Source organism: Pleurodeles waltl, chromosome 8, assembly GCF_031143425.1.
Source record: "Pleurodeles waltl isolate 20211129_DDA chromosome 8, aPleWal1.hap1.20221129, whole genome shotgun sequence".
NCBI classification, from domain to species: Eukaryota; Metazoa; Chordata; class Amphibia; order Caudata; family Salamandridae; genus Pleurodeles; species Pleurodeles waltl.
In genome coordinates, this window is record NC_090447.1 from 832,586,867 (window position 1) to 832,608,645 (window position 21,779).

Consider the following 21,779-nt stretch of genomic DNA (forward strand, 5'->3'; position numbering starts at 1 on the left):
CTGTCGCGGGCGCTAGGCCTACCCACACAAGTGAGGTATCATTTTTATCGGGAGACTTGGGGGAACATAGAATAGCATAACAAGTGTTATTGCTCCTTGTCTTTCTCTAAATTTTTTACTTCCAAATATAAGAAAGTGTGTAAAAAAGACGTCTATTTGAGAAATGCCCTGTAATTCACATGCTAGTATGGGCACCCCAGAATTCAGAGATGTGCAAATAACCACTGCTCCTCAACACCTTATCTTGTGCCCATTTTGGAAATACAAATATTTTCTTGATAGCTATTTTTCACTCTTTATATTTCAGCAAATGAATTGCTGTATACCCGGTATAGAATGAAAACCCACTGCAGGGTGCAGCTCATTTATTGGCTCTGGGTACCTAGGGTTCTTGATGAACCTACAAGCCCTATTCCAGCAGAAGTAACGGTATATTGCTTTCAAAAATCTGACATTGCAGGAAAAAGTTACAGAGTAAAATGTAGAGAAAAATTGCTGTTTTTTTCACCTCAATTTGAATATTATTATTATTTTTTTTGTTATTTTCTATAGGAAACCCTTGTAGGATCTACACAAATTACCCCTTGCTGAATTCAGAATTTTGTCTACTTTTTAGAAATGTTTAGGTTTCTGGGATCCAGCATTGGTTTCACACCAATTTCTGTCACTGACTGGAAGGAGGGTGAAAGCACAAAAAATAGGGTATGTCCCAGTAAAATGCCAAAATTGTGTTGAAAAATTGGGTTTTCTGATTCAAGTCTGCCTGTTCCTGAAAGCTGGTAAGCTGGTGATTTTAGCACAGACAACCCTTTGTTGATGCCATTTTCAGGGGAAAAAACACAAGCCTTCTTCTGCAGCCCCTTTTTCCCCTTTTTTTTAAAACAAAAACGAACTTTTCACTGTATTTTGGCTAATTTCTTGGCCTCCTTCAAGGGAACCCACAAAGTCTGGGTACCTCTAGAATCCCTAGGATGTTGGGAAAAAAGGACACAAATTAGGCGTGGGTAGCTTATGTGGACAAAAAGTTATGAGGGCCTAGGCGAGAACTATTCCAATAAGGCAAAAAAAGGCCTGGCACAGGAGGGGGAAAAGGCCTGGCAGCGAAGGGGTTAAGATGATTCAAATGTTTCTTCTGCTGCAGGACCAGTCAGGGTTCAGTTGCACCTGTGTCCGAGGATATGTATGGACTCTTATCTACGACCACTGCTATCACTGCTGGAAATTAAGTGACCGCTTTGCAAATCCGACTTTCTCATGATTCTATAGTCCTGGCTAAGAAGACATAGCACAAAAGTTGCTACAAAATGCCAAGCCATGGTGCCACTTCATACCAAAACTGTGCTTTCTTTCTTACTCCCCCAGAGATTCTGTTTGCATGGTTTTATAGAGTGTATTGCAGAGAAATGCACATATGTTTTAAGTATATTTTATGATTTTATCTTGAAGAACAAGAATCTTCAACAACATGCTCTCAACCATTCTTAACACATAGCCTCAGTGATATGTTCTAAAACTTGAACCTTGTGCTATCGTTTATGAACCAAGAAAGCATGTCCCATGAGTTCTAGTTTCATTTTTAAACACTTTCAGGTGCACACATAGGACAGGACTGGCCACACCAGTAGCTCTCTGTGCTTTTTCTAGATGAGACAAACCGAAGACCTCAACTAGTCAGTGCTATGTCTACCCACTTCTCCCAGGCGTGTGACATACTGTATGAAGTTTTCAACTTTGCAATTTCTCAAAATGAAACGTGTCAGCATTTGTTTGCTCTAGTAATCTCAAAATGAATGTTGTCTTTCTTTGCTATTTTCTTTTATTTGTTCTTCAATGAAGCGTGGAAACGAATGGAAATGTACTGACTTTTCTGCGGCTTCTGACATTTGAGCTGTTTGTGAATGCTGCAAGTTTGTTTCTTATATTATTTTTTGTGCTAGTTATTTTTTTGCCCTTGAATGTTTATGTTTCACTCAATGTCTGATGGCAGCTGATATACTGTGCTATGATCATTCCATATGATTAGGTTCCAGCACTCCTTGGCCCATCTGCCGCTCATGGCTTCCTCTCCAGTCCAGGATGGCTTGGGTCTGGCAGCCATCGGATCTGCTGTCCCCAGAGGTGGACCTGTCCTCTCTTCAAATTAAGGGGTACCCTCCACTTGTAGCTTTGTCACAGCCTTTGCCCCGCTGTTTGCATGCATGCTGCCTTAGTCTTGATTTTCAAGTCAGTCCTACCATGAGTGCTCCTAACTGCCGGGACTCAGGCTCAATTTCATGTGGAATGTGGTCAGAATCCCTGAGGACGTGATACTTAGGATTGTCCTTTGGCTCTACTGCAAAGAGGCCACTGCTCGGAATTCTCAAAATGATCTTCTCTCCAAGTCCAACCCTCCTGATTTAGCCTTCTTCTGAAACAACCATCACCGGAACCTGGAGAGGACTGAATTGTGCAGCTGCCATTACAGGTCACATATTGGAACATTGTTTTTCTGAACTGTTAGCAAACTCAACATGAAGCTCCCTGTAACCTGAAGAGTGCTACTCCTATATTAGCCTGTAGGATCTGGCTTACAGTGCTGCTAAATCCTAATTTTGTTGAGCCAACTAGATTTTCAGTGAGATGACAAAGAATCTACTTGGAAGGGGCAGAATGGAATATGGAAGAAAATGGATTAAACGTGAAGAAATATACTATATACATTTTGAAAAATGAACGGCCAGGATAAAGTGCATTATCATTTTTTTCACTGACCATTAGCTATGGATTTGCATTCCATTGTTATGGGAAATGAACCACTTTGCTACAATTTTGTAAAGCTTTTCTTGTGGTGGTGTACCGGCACAACCTAAGAAGAGTCAGACTTCTTCATATTTCACAGTAATGATGGAATAATTTATGAGTGCCCCTTCAGAATCTTAATCTTTTCAATTCAAATTAAAAAATATATTGATAAAAGTACATATAATTGTAGGTGAGAAAAACACAACAATATGTTATGTTATACGTGCTTGTAAAGAACTTAAATACCCATAATAAGGTGCATTGGCACTCGCTTCACTGCTCTAACAATTAAGTGTCTTTCTTATTCTATTTATTAAAAAGCCAGGTTTTTAAAGCCTGGCGAAAGGCAAGTAGATTTGGTGAAGCTTTGATAGTGAGGGGTAGGGAACTCCATGCTTTAGTAGCTCCCAGAGTAAAACTTCTACCTCCCCATGAAGTTTTCTTAAACCTGATTATGGCAAGGTTTTTTTTTTTTTTTTTTAATGCACCTTATTGTAAGATCCTTGCTTAACTTTGCCAGTTCAGAAGGTTTTTTAACATATGAACATATTTGTTGAGTTCTCAGAGTCATAGCCATAAAACTGTGAAGCCTTTCTGCTTAAGACATAACATAATAAACAACGAATCACAGATCACTCCTAGAAGGCATACCTTTTGCAGTTGCGTAAGCATGTCCGTTTTTGATTATTTTTTCTATGAATGATATTATCTGAGGAATATTATCAGTCACTCTCATGTAGACTGTAGGTTGAAGAACCTTTAGAAGAGAAGATAAACACATGTATTACTCTTCTATATGCAGCACAGCTGAAGCTGTTGTGATTAACAGTCATATCTGTTTTAACATATACCACTCTCGTAAAAGGCAAGTAAAACACACAAAAACTTGGTCCAAATTAATGCGACACATTTCAATGTTATTAAATTTGTACTATCATCAAGTTTCACGTTTATTGTATTATTCATAAGAAGATTACTATATACATAAGATACAAAGTTACTACACAACAATAAATTAAAAAAATGAAACGCAACAATAAAAAAATGAACAATGTAATCAATAAGCAATAAATAATAAAACAAGCCCGCCAACAATTGAAATCTTATGAATATAAAAACACATAAATTAATTAAATCCTTAAAGCGATTTAAGGTAAGCTGAATCTAAGAACCTTGTTAGTGCACATATAAAAGAAGAAGTTTGATTAGTAAAACAGAATTGAATTGCTTGTTTAGTGGATCTAATATTTGACTAGTTCAAATATTCCTGAAGATATAGTTTCAGCAGGTTTAACAGTGTAGGACAGATACAGATAATATGTCCTATTTTCAAATTTATAGCCACGTAGGCAATACGATCTGGGGTTAAGGTGAGGATTTCAAGGTTTATTTTAACTGAACAAGAGGAACGTAAAATGATCTGAATCTCAAATAGCTCCTTTTCTTTGGGCCTCTAAATTACAACTGAAGTAAAATAATTATAATCTGAGTAGGAATTGTGGACCAAGTCACAATATTTATAATTTCATAATTTAATGTCTTTTTCGGAAATTCTGACTCAAAGTTCTTTTTATCAATTGCTTCCATTCAATGCTAGACAAGAATGAGAGAGATTCCAGCTCTGAAGGATGGTGATTGCACAAGTTAAGCGCAAGACTTCTAGATGATTTGTTTTGCTTCAGGTCCACAAACAATAGACCTTTTATAGAGAGACTGTTAGCATTGACACAATCACACATGTAGTTTATTGAGGTACTGTGTAAACGTACCAAAGGTTATATACCTAATTCCATTCTTAATTTGCTTAGAGAAGCAGATGTATACGTTCCCTTAGTTGTACATAGGTTTTTTTCCAGCTCAGTTAATGTTTTACTCTTGAATACCACAGCCATATAAAGCAGAAAAGGAGTTAGCTTTGGTGTTATTGCTGTAATAGATTGGCTAATTGCACTTCCTCCATAAAGCTTTGCAAATCTTCTCATGGCCTTTACAATTGTGTCTGGCTTTTGATTTTTAACTTTCATGTGAACTAACCAAGAGAGGTTTGAATCAATAGCTAAATACATTAATGCAAAGCTGTCCTGTTTTTCTATGGTCACATTACCACGCTCCCAAGCAATGAGTTTTACTTTTTTCCAAATTTTACAATTTTTGTTTTTGAAATGTTAACATGAAAACTGATTTCAGGCCTACGGGTTTTCAGTTTGGATAGCTAGTGCTTCAGACGTTTTGGGGTTAAAGAGGGTAAAACAATATGGCCATCATACGCAACATGAGTAAAAACTTGTCTACTAGGTTTTGTCAGTAAACCCTCACCTCCATCTAGATACCTTGGGAAGTGGGCAATGTACAGTCAAAACAATAAAAGGGCTAAAATATGACCTTGTTAAAGAGCATTTACTGCATACATGTAAAGAAAAATGTTTGTGAGGTTAATTTCACTCTTCATTAAGTATTTTTATGTGATTTGATTAAAGCATGAACCAGAGAAAAGTTTTCCGCAGTTCAAAAGTGGAACTCTAAAGAATAAAAACCAGCGTAGAGTGATGTTTGTAACTCTTGCTTTCTTTGCCAAAATTGTCTGTGATGCAATATTGTCAATTGTTGAACAGCCTGGATTGAATCCAGTGTGGATGAATAGGATTAGGTGAATATTGTACACCCAGAATTTTAGTAAACTGAATAAGTGTTTGGTCAATACTTTTCTTCACAGTTCAACAAGGATATAAAGCGATAAGTCCAAGGGTCAGACTTCGATCGTTTTTTAAAAATCAGGCGAATAATAGAGCCTTCACAGGACTCAGTAACAAACCCTCCTGCAGTCACGAGTCAAAAAAATGTAACTAACTTGTGTTCCACAGAACAAGGCACATTTTTAGCACATCTATTAGTAGCCCATTCAGCCTGTAGCTCTGGAAGAACAAGATCTGTTTATCAGTGAAATCATTTCTTTAATGGTGAGTGTAAACATAGTGTTTTTGTAATTGAGATATGGTATTGTAACCCTAATAGGACATAAGTATAATGTTTCAATATGGGATGCCCAGAAATCATTTGAGATAAAATGATCATTTGTTTATCTATATGCTCCTACTTCTTGTTCAGAATTGCCAAGAATTGTTACTAGTTTTGTCCAAGAGGCATCCTGTGCATTCCTAGTTATATCTTCTAGTCTAAATTTCATTGCATACTTAGCTGTCTTTATCATACTGTTATGCTCAAGAGAACAAGGTTATTTTGTTGTTGCTTTTTTTTTTTTAAGAAAGCCCTTAGTTTTTTCCTGTATTGCCTTTTTGCATTTGCTATTAAGGTTAGGGTGTAACGCTGTGGGAAAGCAATCTCCTTTAGCTTTTCTCAAAATGTTGTCTCAAATGAAAGGTACCCTAACGTCCAGTTTAACAATGCTTCCCAGACCAGACTGCAATCTACATGATTTTCGTTAGCTGACGGGAAATACAAACCATTCATAACAAACTGTGCTTCATGAAGTCTTTGCAATTTCCAAAAACAGGTCAGGATTCTATTGTAATTTTGTACTGCTTATAATAGCAAGAGAGCTATAATTTATATAATGCTCAACTTTAAGTTGCTTGTGATTTATATACAGTGTGATCCCTCTCTCCTCAACAATAGAATTCAAAGGCCTTTCACATGAAATCCGGAGTAATGGAGAAAGTGTAATCAAGTATACTGGCTAATTTTGTAGACTGTGTACATAGCAGGTTGATCTGTTTAAGGTTTGGATCCTAAGTTGCTGAGTAGGTCGTCTCTACGATTAATTATTAGTGTGCGCTTACTTTGAGCCATATTGGCAGTGTTTATAATAGGAGATTGCATTCCAGGGAGTCTTCTTTTTCAGACAAAATACCTAATAGTTGCAGGTACTGGTTGTAATCACCAGTAAGTACATTAAGACTGTGCATATCATTCAAGGATATAATCTAATTGACCCAGAGTGCATAAATACTCAGCCATGTTCTTTAATACTGTAGGTGAAAAATCTATACTTGCAATTAAAATGTTTGTCTTATAAGAGTCTTTAAATTAAACTGCAAGATGTAATTTGTCTTAAGTTCAAATCTAGTGGATTTCATAGTTAAGACGTTACTGATTAAAGTTATGAGACCTCCACTTCAGTGACCCAATATATTTACTGTTGCAACAATTTCTTCCATAGTAAAGTTGGGTAAATGAAACGTTGAGTCTTTCCCGGATTCTTAATGACACATTACTTGATGAATACCCAGAAATGTGATTAAATTATTTCCGAAGGTCCTGATATCTTGTTCTGAGCATGCGATGTACCATGTGCAAATTGTAAATTCTCAGTCTGGATTCTTAGCAGAATTTCATAATAAATTAGGAATTCTGTTTAGAATTAAGGTCAATCGGTGGGTTGAAATTAAAGGTGGAGCAAAAAATCCCTACACGCTTGAAGATTTGTCAAGATAGGGAAGATTGTGTAACCATAAAGGAGTTCTGGTCCTTTGATATTATTATTAATTTTGTACTAGCAATAATTTGTTTTGCATATGACCCAGATATAAAACCACATCCTAAACATAGCAGAAAACGGTCATTGAGAGTGATGGGAAGCGAATCTGCAACAATGTCCACATACACAAACTGAAGAACTATTGAAATCTTGCGGAGAAAGCAGAGATTGCTGTCTATTAAGTTGCAACTCACCCCACAACTACTCAACACTAATCATACGTTTTAGTACTGTACCTAGAAGATTTGAACAAGTCCAGTTCTAAGGAAGTATGTTTTTTTTATTGTGGGATCGGAACAGAAAAAAAACCACAAAATGTTTTTGATACTCTGGCATAATAAGACATGAGAACACAGATTGCCAAGTATTCAGCATACCCTGATCTCACCATGGGGTCCCCATATTTCTACTTTCAGTTGTACAAACTCCAGATACCATATGGTGAGAGAAGGACAAGAGGAGTGCGCTGAAATCTATTTCTCCAAATTCTGCTACTTAACATTACCCAATATATATTTGGTAGGCTTTCTGTTCCATCACTTTCAAGTACCCAAATCAAACATTTTATTGGTATTGTATAATTTCTTAACATATTGCAATCCTCTCTTTCTCTGCAGAATTTCAACAGCTGATGTGCCACATTTGTAGAAATGTAATTGATGGGGTAAACATTCAAGCTGTCTATAGCTCAGATTTATTTTACTCGAATATAATGATCCTACTCACAAAGCAGCAGGTACACATAGTACTTAAGAGCTGGGAGGTTTTATTAAAACCTAATTTTGTAAGATACATAAGACAATTAGATCAGAGGATAAATAGATTTCAGAAGTACAGGGACCGCATATTTGTTATCAATCTTATCAGTGCATTGTTGCAATGCTTGAATAATCCTGGGTTTCCTTGCTTTTTTTGTTGTTGTTACTTTGGACAATTTTTGTGAACAATGTGTGTGCACATGCCCCTTGGAAAAGATTAAAATGTAATTGGTAAGCTTTAACATTGCTTTGAGGATTTCATTTTTTTTCCTCAAATAATTCTGCTGAGCACTTTGTACATTGTTTTCTTTGTTCTTATGCACATTTGTAATAGGGTAATGAAAATAATCACTCCCATTTCATGCTCTCAATGGAAGTAACATTGTAAAAGAGAAAACATACATTAATCTGTAAAGATTTAGGAGCAAGAGTTGAATTGATTTTGCCACCCACAAAAGCAGTCCTTATGGTTATATAGCTCTTTTAAATTATATTTGTATTTCATTTTCAAAAGAGGCATGTGGTCAGAAATAGGATGTATTCTTTTTGTAATTGTTCCGTTTTGTAGTGAAATTAATGTAAGATCATAATGGTGCAAATCAAAAAGGGCAAATAATTGCCTCTTTCTTTTCTTTAGCACAATATTGGTCAGAGCTTTGTGATCACACCCCTCTTCCTTGCTGCATTAACATGTTTCAACTTCATTCATTTAATGGGGGGGTGGTCTTCCTTGGGACTGGAACCTAGGCTTATAAATGATAGTGTTGTAGTTTCATGTGAGAAGATGAGAGGATCTCCAGTTCAACGTTATTTTAAGTAGTATGGGTGGTGACGATTAAAAAGGGGGCAGAAATACTGATCATTTTCATGTAGAACATGAGTGTGTCTGTGATTTTCACACTTATATGCGAGGATTGTATTTCTATTAGGATTTTTAATTACTTTGAAATGGGTAATTATCAGTGCATGACTGTACCAACAGTTGTAATGTAGCTTGTAACTGCAATTGGCCCTAACAATGTTCAACATTTCACTAATTTCGTGTTTGGGGAAATCAGACACTTGCTGCTTCCTAATTAAGGTAATACATTTTGGGTTTTAATAAAATAAAAAAATCTTAGAGCCTTGCTTCTATCAAACTGATGAAAAACGAATCTTACAGTTTAGCCAAACAATAACACAAAGAAAACCTAAACAGCTAATCAGTTTCAATGATTGCAAATTGTCTATGGCTGCCTCTCAATAGGTTGTGAATACGTCTTCTCAGCAAAACATGTTTGTCAGAGGAGAAGAGGAGAGGAGCAGAGAGGAGAATGTGAGTGTTTTTTAAGTGGAGTGACATTGTTCCGCACCAATAATCCCAAAGCAAGGTACAAAGCACAAAGAAGCTTGTGAGACTGCTTACCTGGGGAGCTATTGTTTTGGATATAGTGCCAAAAGAGAGTTTCCAAATGCGTACTTTTTAATTTTGTGCTGGGAAGACTATTTCCCTACAGACCGCAGTTTCCTATAGCTGAAACTCTTCTTCCAGCACTGCTGCATTTATTTGCAGTTTATGACTTCCAGGAGCACACTGAGTGTCTAATTTTTGTTTTATTAAGAACAAATGTTAAAAACATCAGAAGTATGTCAGGAAGAGCTTTGTTAAGACCAGTTTAAAAATATCAACTGCAGATACTGCAAAGTGTAGTATGCGGAGGATAGAAAACAACTCTATATATGGCTAGTGATCGCCCCTCTTTCATGCTCTGGGCTCTTCCATGAGGTAAACTATGTTAGCACGGATTCAGTGCACCTTCTAGAGGCAGAGCTTTATCATTGTATGGGCTATTAGGATTATGAGGCATGAAGGACACAATTATGCAACCAGGTTTTCTCAATTATGTAGCATATTATCTGGAAGCATTATTTGAATCCATTTTAGCTAGAAATAACCCTTGTTGTAACATATGCAAACTTGCATTTTTTGGAAAGGTTTCAATTCTGCAAACTGAAAATTAGAATACTTTGACTATGCCAAAGAACAGTACGGAATTTTTTGTACAATGACTAAAATGGATATACTATGTTCTTGATGCCACCAATTGCTTACAACCTTAGAATTGTGAGGTGTTTATCTTTTTCCTATAGTGCCTCACTTGATGTTTTTAACGTGTTTCGATAGGTTGCTTACAACTGATGTATGTATGAGGAATGGATGTGATATGCATGAATGTGTGTTAAGGTTTTAGTGTGTTTTCTGGAGAAGGTTAGGTATCACATTGCTGTATATAATAAGATTTCATTACAACGTATTATGTTCATGATTGACGCTGCCTTCCACAAATGAGTAGTCAATTTGTCACTAATATAAGAAAAATATATTGAAAAGGCAAAATAATCAATAAAGTGTATTATGAGAAACTAGATATAAACGATTTTTGATTATTACAATTATTGGCTCAATGTTTAGTTGTGAATATGTAATATTGTTGGATGTATACAAATGCAAATGTATGGGATTGACAGTTATTGTTTTTGAGTTTGATGTTACAGAGTATTAACATTAGTCAGCTCGGACTCCCTTAAAACAGGTTGGTGTGGATAGCGCATGTACGGTGTAGTCTTACCGCCATAAGTGACTATAGTTATCAGCATGTGCTAACTATGATGACATGGCCCAGACCTTAAAGTATAGAATTATGCACCTGGCATACAACTGCCGACATTTACCTTGAATCTTGAGAAAAGTAGGGTACACAATGTTTTGACTAACTTAAATACTATACGGAAATGATCAAACACACTATTCGTGATAATACTAGACTGAGAATATATCATTTTCTGTCATTGTATGCCATTGTATAGATTATAAATTTTGTCCAACAATGTGGTTGTTATTTGTGCTGTAGTTTGTAAACGGCACCCATTGTAAAATACTCAGATGGGCCCTTTTATAATAATCGGGGCATCAATCACACATTAATTCCACATAGGCAGTCATCAATCAGCACTTTAATTGTTACAGCCATAAAATGCACCCATTTCCATTCTAATTCCATAGGGATATGGATGCTGACATTCTATCGCATGTATTAGGAATTGTGGGGCATATAGTGCTGCAAGGTTTTAGGAGTTTCTTTTTATGCACTATGTGGGAATTATGCAAGGTATATTTTAATTGATTGACTATGAATTGCTTGCGTGTTCGTGCATGTCCTAGAATCCACAATTATACTGAAATTCTATACATAGGATTAATGCAGTGGATCGGGGAGAAAATGCAGTCTGTTTTCTCCGTAAATGATAACGTGTTTAAAATTCGCCTGCAATGATTGGCCACTTGTATCTGAGGAAGGCAGATATGGCCGCAACATGTCAATCATACAAGCAGATGTGTGCAGCTGCTGCGCTTTTCCTGTAAAGTTCTTGCATTGTGGGTATTAACACTGGACATTTAGGAATCAGGAGGCTGCCTGGTCACCCGCAACGACTCCGTTGGCTGGTGAGCGTTTTTTGGCCCCATACTTGAACAACGTATTTAAGTCAATACACTTTTAATATGCTGAGTTAATGTGCAGTAATGTAATATTTTCCTGCTTCTAGGTTGAAATTAAATATTTTACATTAATTGACATTTATATTTCCATTAAAATTGATAAATTTTTAAGAATATTAAACTTTAATAATTTAATTATTTCTCCATACTTTCCCATTGAGATATATTTGGTGTGTTAGAGGGGAACTCCTCCATGTGTGCAAAGTTTCTGTTAGAAACTTTGCACTCATAAACCCTGCTTTAAGAGGTTCTGACCCCCGATTTGAGCAGATGGAGACATGCAAGTCTACAACCAGAATTTAATCTATTATCTGAAATGGTAAAAAGCAAAAAGGTGCAGATTTTCATCTAGCTGTTGTAATAAATATACGAGTAAATATAAGTATGTATGTTTACCTTTGTTAATAGGCCCCAAATTCTATGACAACTTTTTTTTTATCTCTCCGTTGCAGCTGAATTAACAAATGAAAATAAATCTTCCCTGCCTACATGTTTTTGTCAGCACTGAGAAACAAAGGCTAATTTTCCAGCCAGGTTCATCGAAGCCATGCAGCCTCTCTGCAAATCAGCACAACCCGCTTTAGCTATAGATAGTAGACTTACTGTACCCATAGCTATTAGACATGTTGCTAGACAGGGGTGAGCCCTGCATTTTTTTGTTTTAGATTCAGACTACAGAAGGAAACAAGGATAAAGCCAGCTGAGCTCCTCCGATGGAATTCTTAAGTAGCCCTATCTACTAACAGCCTTCGCAACCTTGAGAAGGCAACAGAGGCTGTCTCTGTAGTCACTCAAAGATCCACCCAACTCTGGGGCTATTGTTCGATCAGTGGTACAGCAGACATATTAGAGCTAAACTGGCATATAAACCCTTGAAAATTAGGAAGAACTGCAATGTGTTCATGGTTTACAAGCAACAAACAGGAGCTAAATAAGAAGAAGGATGTTGACTCCCTGGTCTAAATATTGCCATGGAACTATCATTAAACTGATTGAGCAGCTGCCCACAGGAGAAGAGCGGAGGCCCTAAATGCGATCTTTAATATTTAGGCAAAACCCAAAAGGGTATATTTATAAATGTAATGATGCCAAATTCTACATGAATCATAGATGATGAATTTCATTCAAAAGTGCTGGGAAAAAGAAAGTTAGACACTTATAAGCTGAGAGCTCGCTATAACCAAGTGTTTATGACCTGCTACTTTAAGCACATACGCTCTTTTCTCCATCAAATTGTTCAGACACCACTATGCGGGCAAATATTATAGAGTAGGGTTTGAAGAAATGTGGCAATATGCTGAACTATATAATGTAGCTCTATTACTGCCTACAAGCCAAAAAACAGGACCCAAAGTAAACTGGGTTAAACAGCTGGCAGACAAAATAGATTGATAAATCGAGGACAGATCTTTTATAAATAAATGTGCATCAGGAAATAAGAACCACTGCCATCCAGTGCCATCCGGAATGCCCAGTACCACACAATGTTTAAACACAATTACAATACACTCAATAAGCTAAGGTGGGTCTAACCTAAAGACTCTGGCAATTATCCTATATTTAATGATAAGGTGGGAGATCTGTGATATATTGAGTGTCACTGCATTACTTTGAATGACCACTGTAAGAGATTGAGCAAAATGGTTAACTGTCTGTTTTTCCACACAAGGTCCAGATCACTCCAGAACTCATTTAAATAAGAATTAATATAATCAACATGCACCTACCCAGAGAAGATGAAAAACATTAACTCAGTTGAAAATAATCAAATTCATTACCTCCTGTCCCTCTCTCGCCTTCCTTTTAACCAATGAGGCTTCCTGCCTCCCTCTAGACCCTCCCTTCCCCTTTTAAACCCCCCCCCCCCCCTCATCCCTACCACTTCCTGTTTTTTTGTCTAGCCCACGCTAGGCTTACCTGTTCTCCTTTCCTCCATGGCAGGGCCTGGGGGACATTGATTTCTGCACTCCTCGGGGCGCGGGGCCCCTCGAGGTGTGCTCTGGCCGGTCGCGTCTTCGACAAGCAGGAGGGGTTGCTTGTGGGACGCGTCCTGGGAGTAGGCTGACGAGGTCAGTCGGCTCTTTGCGGCTGGGGTGTCTATTTCCGGTTCCTCGGCCCGCGGAGCCGCGCGGAGGTGCCGGCTGACGTTTTTGGACTTCTGTGAACCGGTAGGACGGTAGTCCTGCCCACATTTTTAACTATTTGGGTTCATTTTGGATTGGTTACAGGATTTTTTATGGGAGGTCCTGTATCCTATATATTTGGTAGTCGGGGTCAGTGAGTTGGTAGTTGTAATTGGGTTTACCATGCCGAAGGTTCCGGCTAAACGTCGCAGGATTGTTTCTTCCCCCTCCTCAGGGGAGGAGGGTGCTGCTACCATGTCGACCCCTGTGGGTCACCAGGTGCCGGGGGGTGCTGTGCCACTCATGTCCAGGGAGGAGGTGCAGGACATGATAGAGGTGGCTGTTTCTAGGGCTCTCCAGGCAGGGATGGCCAGGCCTACTCGGTCTAAAGCATCACATCCTCCTGCTACTGCTGAAAGGTCTTCGTCGGATGATGAGGAGGGGGAGGCTCCATCTACTTCTTCTGGGGAAAAATATGTCTCCAGAAAAGAGATGTGGGAGGTGATGCCACATGTACGGGACAATTTAGGTTTTCCAGTGTTTCAGCCTACGAGCTCAGACTCTCACTTATTCCCGCAGTATCAGACGCCTTCTAAGTTTGCCATGCCTTTTCAGGGTCCTGTGAAGGATATAGTGTTTTCGGGAATGGAAGGATGTGGATAAAGCTCAAGTTCCACGATTCCTTCAGAAGCTTTATTTGCTAGAGGGGGAGGATGTTCTGCCTTCCTCTGTTCGCCTGGATTCAATTTTGGCTACCCTAATTGGCAAGACGGCAGTCAATCCGGAGGATTGTGTGCCTACTGATGCCACGGACCGTAAGGTGGATTCTGGGCTCAAGAGGGCTTTTGCGGCTGAGAATCTGGCCCTAAGAGCAGGTATATATTCTGCTTATGCGGCCCAGTCGTTAGTACAAGACTTTGATAAGCTGGCAGTGGCTGTTCAGGAAGGTGCAGAGTGCTCCGAACTCCTGGCTGGTATGGAGCAACAGGCCAGATTGCTGGCGGATGTATCATCAGATGTGGTCCGTACTTCGGCTCTGGCATCTGGGGCTTTGATTCGGGCCCGTAGGTCCCTTTGGTTGCGGTCCTGGAAGGCCGATCCTGGGGAGAAGTCTGCCCTCCTGAGACTGCCCATTGAGGGTCGTAGCTTGTTTGGAGATCAATTGCCTTCAATGCTTTCCAAGGCGTTTAAGGAAAGAAAGCATGCCTTACCTTATAAAGGGGGATCTGCTTCTGGCAAAGGGTGGAAGAAGCATTCTCGTTCTTCTCCCAAGATGGATGCAAAATCTTTTTCATTCAGGAAACGTCGTTTTCAGCCACGTTTTTCCCCTAAGAAAGCTGCTCCTTCGAACCGGGGTGGGTTCAAGAAGGGGTCCTGACAATCACTGTGGGCCTGGCATAGTGCAGGTTGGGGGAAGGCTGAGACACTTTCTTTCAGCTTGGCAGGAGAGTGTCAGCGATCATTGGGTGCTGGACATTGTGGCCAATGGTTACGTCATCGATTTAGTTGTGGTACCTCCAGATTCGGGGGTGCGTCCCACTCCTCTGCCTGCAGTCGGGGCACGGAGAGAGGCATTATTGGACGGAGTCCGGGACTTGCTTTTAAAAGGGGCCATTTCCCACGTTCCTCTAGAAGAAAGGGGTCAGGGCACTTATTCTGTCTTGTTTCTAGTTCAGAAGGTGTCAGGGGGTTTTCGGCTTGTGCTCAATCTGAAAGGGGTGAATGCTTGGATCAGGACGGTGCATTTCCGCATGCTGTCAATTCAGACTATTTTTCCAATGGTCAGTCAGGGGGACTTTATGGTGTCACTGGATCTGCAGGATGCATACCTACATGTGCCTGTGGCAAAGACTTCTCAGCGGTTCCTGAGGTTTGCTGTGGATCGGGATCATTTTCAGTTTTGTGTACTGCCTTTCGGCCTCAAGTCTTCTCTCCGGATTTTTACAAAGGTGCTGGCCCCCCTGGTGGCTTTGCTGCATTCAGAAGGGGTGTTTATTCATCCGTATCTGGACGACATCCTGATACATGCACCATTGCAGGTCCTGTTGCGGAGGCAGGTGGCCCGGGTGCTGGTGGTCCTGCAAAACCACAGGTTTTTGATCAACTGGGGGAAGTCAGATTTGGTCCCGTCCCAAGATCTGGTTTTTCTAGGGGCTCGGTTTCGGACTCTTCTCGGTTTGGTGACGGTGTCAGAAAAGAGGTTAGGTGTACTTCAGTCCATGGTAAGGGAGGTCGTGTTGCAGCCTGCCCCCGTGCGCTTCTGTGGTTACGTCTGCAAGGTCATTTGGTGTCTGTGATATTTCTGGTCCCTTGGGCGGGATTCCATCTTCTTTGCTTGATGAACTGGTTCCTGAAAAAGTGGGCACCAGGGACTGGTTCTCTGTTGACCAGGATTCCGGGGTCAGGATTGATTCGCAGGGAGTTGAGATGGTGGTTGGGGTCCAATCATCTTCGGATAGGGGTGTCTTTGTCTCCTCTGAGCCCAGTGGTGGTAACAACGGATGCCAGCCTCTCCGGATGGGGTGCTTGGATGGGGTCGGGACAGATTCAGGGATTTTGGTCCCCGCTGGAGGCCACTCGGTCGTCAAATTGGCGGGAGTTGAAAGCAGTATTGTTGGCTCTGATTCATTTCCAGGTGTCCCTGAAGGGAGTTGCGGTTCTTATTCGGACAGACAACTTAGTAGCCAAGGCTTATGTCAACCGACAGGGGGGGACCAGGTCGAGGGCTTTGTTCAGTCTGGCCAGGAAGATTTTTTTGTGGGCTCAGGAATGGGTTCCTTCTCTCCGAGCTACCTACATTCGGGGGGTGATCAATGTTCAGGCGGATCTGCTAAGCAGGGTGATTACTTCTTCACAACTTTTCTCCCTCCGGAGGTCGCTGTTTCTTCCTCTTGTTCGTCTCTGGGGTCTTCCGGTGTTGGATGTGTTTGCGTCCCTGGAAAATGCGAAACTCAGTTGCTTCTGCTCCCGGTTTCGGTGTCCTCAGGCTTGAGAGGTGGACGGGATGTCGTATCCTTGGCCTCAGGGCCTTTTGTACACCTTCCCGCCGTTTCAGCTGATCCGGTCTTTTCTGTTGAGGGATCTGGAGGCCAGGGTTATCTTGATTGCGCCCCATTGGCCGAGGGCGAATTGGTTTCCATTGCTGCAGCTGATGGCATCCGGCCGGAGGTGGCCTCTTCCTCTTTGTCCGTCTCCCCTGGAGTTTCCTTGCCTCTCGATGGGGTTATTGAGGAGGTTACACTTGACGGCCTGGAAGTTGAACGCCGGGGTTTGACGGGTCTGGGGGTACCAGTGGCTTTGAGTTCTACTTTGCTGGCTTCCAGGCGGCGTTCAACTTTGCTTTCATATGGTAGACAGTGGAAGGTTTTTCCTTCTTGGTGCTTCCGGCATAAATTGGATCCTATCTGCTCGTCTATATTTGATGTGATGCAGTTTTTACAGGATGGTGCACAATTGGGGTTGTCGGTGGCTTCTCTGCGGGTGCAGTGGGCGGCTATTCAGGCGTTTAGGGGTCCTTGGCGTAATCTACCGGATGAGGGTCACTTGATGCCTAAATTTTTTCAGGGGCTTCTTAATTTGTTTCCGCGCCCTGTACGTTCTTTTCCTTCCTGGGACCTTTCTTTAGTTTTGGATGCGTTGACTGCTGCCCCTTTTGAACCACTGGGGGACTGTGATTTGCGCCATCTTTCTTTGAAAACTTTCTTTTTGGTGGCCATTACTTCGGCCCGCCGTTTAGGGGAATTGGGGGCCTTGGCCTGTTCTTTTCCTTTTTGTAAAGTTTTTCAGGATCGGGTGATTCTTGTTCCGGTTCCTTCTTTTATTCCGAAAGTTAATTCTTCTTTCCATGCTCGCCAGGAGGTCATCCTTCCATCATTTTGTCCGAATCCCTCCTCGGATGAGGAGGTTCGTTTACATTCCTTAGATGTGCGCAGCGCATTGTTGCAGTATCTGAGTGTGGTGGCTCCTTTCCGTAAAGGTGATTCGCTGTTTGTAAATTTCGGTCCGGCCCGTAAGGGGGAAAAGCCTTCCACGGCTTCATTGAGTCGGTGGGTGAGATCTTTGATTCTGTTGGCATATTCCTTGAAAGGGGTGGCTCCCCCCCCCAGGGGATTCAGGGCGGTTCTACCAGGGGTATGGCGGCTACAGTGGCTGAGCTTCAGGGGACTTCGTTGGTGGAGATTTGCAGGGCCGCCACTTGGGCCTCTCCCTCAACGTTTGTTCGCCATTATAAGCTGGCGGACTTGGGTGGTTTGGAGTCGGTGTTGGGTCACCAGGTCTTATCCTCTATGAGGTAATAGGGGTAGGGTCTTGGTGGCCTGTGTGCATTATAATAAATTTCTTGCAACTCAGTGTGCAACTCTCCTGTGTGTTTCTTGCTAGGTCTCATTGGTTAAAAGGAAGGCGAGGGAGGGACGGGAGGTAATGCATCCATTTCTTACGATAATGGCATTACTCCTAGTCCTACTCCCTCGCCTTCCTTTCCGTTCCCTCCCGCCCCCCCAGTACGGACGGTCTGAGTTGCTACTTGGGCTTGGTTTTTGTACAGGAGGTGGTAGGGGTGGGGGTTAAAAGGGGAAGGGAGGGTCTAGAGGGAGGCAGGAAGCCTCATTGGTTAAAAGGAAGGCGAGGGAGTAGGACTAGGAGTAATGCCATTATCGAAAGAAATGGATGCAATATCAACCATGAAAAGCCTCAATTACCTAGGTGTTGGGGTAAGGTTATTTATGAAACGACCAGGAAAAGCAGATACTCTTCTAAAGGGATTAAATTATTTGAAGAATTTGAGTCAGTTGGAGAAAACAATCTTTAGCACTGCTGATTAATTAAATCTAAAAAAAAAACATGTATGCAATGTTTAGGATAGAATAACTTTCATCATGCAGGAGGATCAACGCTGTCCTAGGAAACCTAATAGGCAATACAGTTGTCAGCCATCTTACGTATTTCAACCCTAGAAACTGAAACAGGTGGATGTTAGCTCCGAGGAAGGGTGCTGGGAAGAAAATAAGGTTTAAATACCTGAACTGGCTTCCACAGTGTTTTTTTGAGTGGTGGAGCCAAGAGTAGCCATGGTCACAAAGTAGTTACAGACACAAGCTGCCCTTTCCAAAAGCAGGAGAAATAGAGAAGGCATCACAAGTCTGAAGTATTTTGTAAGCAAATAAGATAATTCTTAAGTAGTGATATCAACGCATAAAAAATTTAAATCGCTCAAATAAAATCCTGATTGATGATCATCATAGAGTGAGTATGCACCAAGATTCTGGCTTTAGAACTCTCAGGGCACTTTAAGATTTACCTTGCATTAGCTCGCCTACATTTCTCAGACGGGTTCCATGTTTATCTCCAGTACTTACTTCAAGTTTAATATTGGGGCAATTTCGGGCCCTTCTCTTTTTTTTTTTTAGGGTCGAGTGTGCAAGCACTCTAGCCTGTTGTAATCGCTCTGTGGACTTCTAACCACGCTATTCATTCTTTGTTGTGCTCATCTTAAATGCTTCCTTTTTATTGGTGCATGTTGTGAAATGTGCCTCCTTTGTGTGCCGGGTTCCCTCCCCAGGCGATTTTACTAAGTGAACATTTTTGTTGATCATCATACAAGGTCACTCTTCCTCTGGTTTCGGGTTGCCATTTATCCCAGCCCATCCTTTCTAGACATTCAGGCAGGGAGCCAATGACTATCCTGCTCACGGCGCGGTGCCGCTTTTAACTGGCTTGCTTCTGTCAACTTTTTACTTTTCATTTTCAATTTATGTGGCAATAAAAGTCCAGTTAAGAATTTACAACCCCAATACCTCCAACTCGAGCAAACGCGAGACCCACTGCATTACAAATGTGTGTTTATTGTTCCGTTTTAACATTGAATTACAACACTATTTTAATGTGATGTTAATTTCGTTATAACCTGCAGATGGCACTGTTGCTTCATTTACAAAAATATTCTATCTTTAGTTTTATAGCCACAGTTTTGCTGAGCCGGCTTGAGAGGACACCTTCGAGACTTTTGTTACCACTAAGGGCCACTTGGAATATGCGGTAAGGGAGAATAAGAGTAAGTGGCGTGGCTGATTAAATTATGCGACAAGAATAAGCGGCATATTTGTCATAGTATTAACTCATTATTTTGATATTTTTACACGTTAACACTATCTGGCCAGAGGTTTAACCCCAGTGATACCTGTTTGACACCCAAATACAGCAATATGCTACAGACTGTGACCGTTCTTTACCTGCCAGATGCATAGTCTTTGGACGTTTAGCATATTTTTCTTTAAGCTATTCCGTCAAACTGTGACACCTATCAATTTAATGCTGCCATTACTCTTAGCACTCAAACCCCAAACCGTGGATTTAAATAAGCATGGCGCACATACTACTTAATGTCTTGCTTTCCTCAGCATGTTGGTTATTTGATGCACCCTGGTGATTTATGTATGTTGGTTAGAAAACCATTTTAAAATAAATCCAACTTTCACCGTTAAACTTCTATCCTTAAAAATAATCTTCAATGTTCTGATCATAAATCCTTAGCATCGCACATCACATACCTGAAGTGCTGCCATATCTTGTTTAAAGTCCTCTTCATACGTGCGTGCAAGTGATACCGGGGATATGTTTAACTTGAAAAAAATGGAAGAAGAATGTATTAGCGTTGAACAAACACCTAACAGCAGGTAAAGGCACATCATCACGAGAGGCCAATTCACAAGCATGATTGAAGTGGGGTACACAACTAAGGTGGTCAAAATGTTACTCCCCAGTATGAATATTTTGGAATTCACTATAAAATATACTACTTTGTGCCAGATTCACAGAGCTGTTAAAGCTTGTCAGGATTAAACCGCGTGAGCATCTGAAGGGCCACCTGAAGGCTAAAAATGTGTCTCCAGGGATTTTAATGGAAATTAATACATTTAACCTTTGAAAGTTTGTTGGTTCCAGAGCTTGTCGGTTTTGCTTCCATGTAGAAATAGTCTTTTCCACAACTGCAGAACCGCTTTTCCTACTCACAAAAGTTTGATTTACACGCTTGTGAAAATCTTAACTTACACAAAGATTTTTTATGCCTGTAAATCTACTCCCAGAGTTGTAGAATAACCAAAATGTAGCGGAAATTACTTAAACGTTTTTACATCTCCAGAAAAGTGGGCATTACTGTGTCCTGAAATTTGCTCCAGTCAAGGGCATGAGCAAATCCTTTTCACATGTGGTCATCGGATTGGATCACCTCCACCCAACATTGGAGAGGGTGTAGAAGAAGCAGTTAAAAAAATTAGGGAAAAAAAAAAGTTGACAAGTACAAATGTACTTATTCAAGACCACACCGCATGAAAAAAACTGTACACTATGCATGATTACTGATGTGGAATTCCCTCTGTATGTGACTAAATGAGAATTCACAAAAGATTTCCAGAACTACTCCTGGAAATCTGCGACAGATGCAAGTGGCCTGGAGCAGTAATAAACAGCCACATGTACATACATTGGAAATTGTGAGTTCTTAATTGTGATTCCATGCAAACCACAATTAGGAAATTGCAATTTCAAGTGTACGAAACTCTATTCAGTTTCATTTGCAATTTCCGGTGGGTCGCAAATAGACCTACCTCATTAATATTCATGAGCGACCTAAAGGAAATCACAAAAATCACAGGGATGGTGGCCTGCTGGGGTTAGCAGACCACCATGTCTGTGAGTGCTTTTCATTAAAGAAACCTTTTTTGTTTTTTTTTACGCAGCCCATTTTCCTTAAAGGAAAATGGAATGTATTTAAAAAAAAAAAAAAAGGTTTTCTTTCCATTTTTTAATAGTAGGCATTGGTCTGTGGGACCACTGCCTTGTTTTAGAAAATGCTTTTACATACATTTACAAAGGGGAAATGCTCCCTTGGGGACCACCTTCCCATTTGTGAATGGGTTACCCACAATTTGAAACTGGTGGCAACCTGCAAGAGTTATGCGACTGCATTTCAGTCGCGAAACATTCAAACATACCACTGCGATTCGGCATTAGGAAGGGATGCCCCAAACACGTTCCTTCCTAATACTGGAAAGCAAAGCCAAATAGTGATTCAGTAAGAGGTT

The 21,779-nt window shown here is 40.6% G+C and overlaps 1 protein-coding gene across 5 annotated transcripts in view; it reads right to left on the bottom strand.

The window, feature by feature from the left end:
• The window catches only part of CARS2 (cysteinyl-tRNA synthetase 2, mitochondrial), a 387,142-nt gene that overhangs the window by 220,458 nt on the left and 144,905 nt on the right, over window positions 1–21,779 (bottom strand). For 4 of the 5 annotated variants that reach the window (XM_069205121.1, XM_069205122.1, XM_069205123.1 and 1 more), the window contains exons 4-5: window positions 20,244–20,315; window positions 3,433–3,538 (exon numbers count right to left, since the gene is read on the bottom strand). In XM_069205121.1, coding sequence (XP_069061222.1) covers window positions 3,433–3,538; window positions 20,244–20,315 — 178 coding nt within the window. The remainder of the gene's footprint in view (window positions 1–3,432; window positions 3,539–20,243; window positions 20,316–21,779) is intronic. The other variant, XM_069205120.1, reaches the window with a different exon arrangement.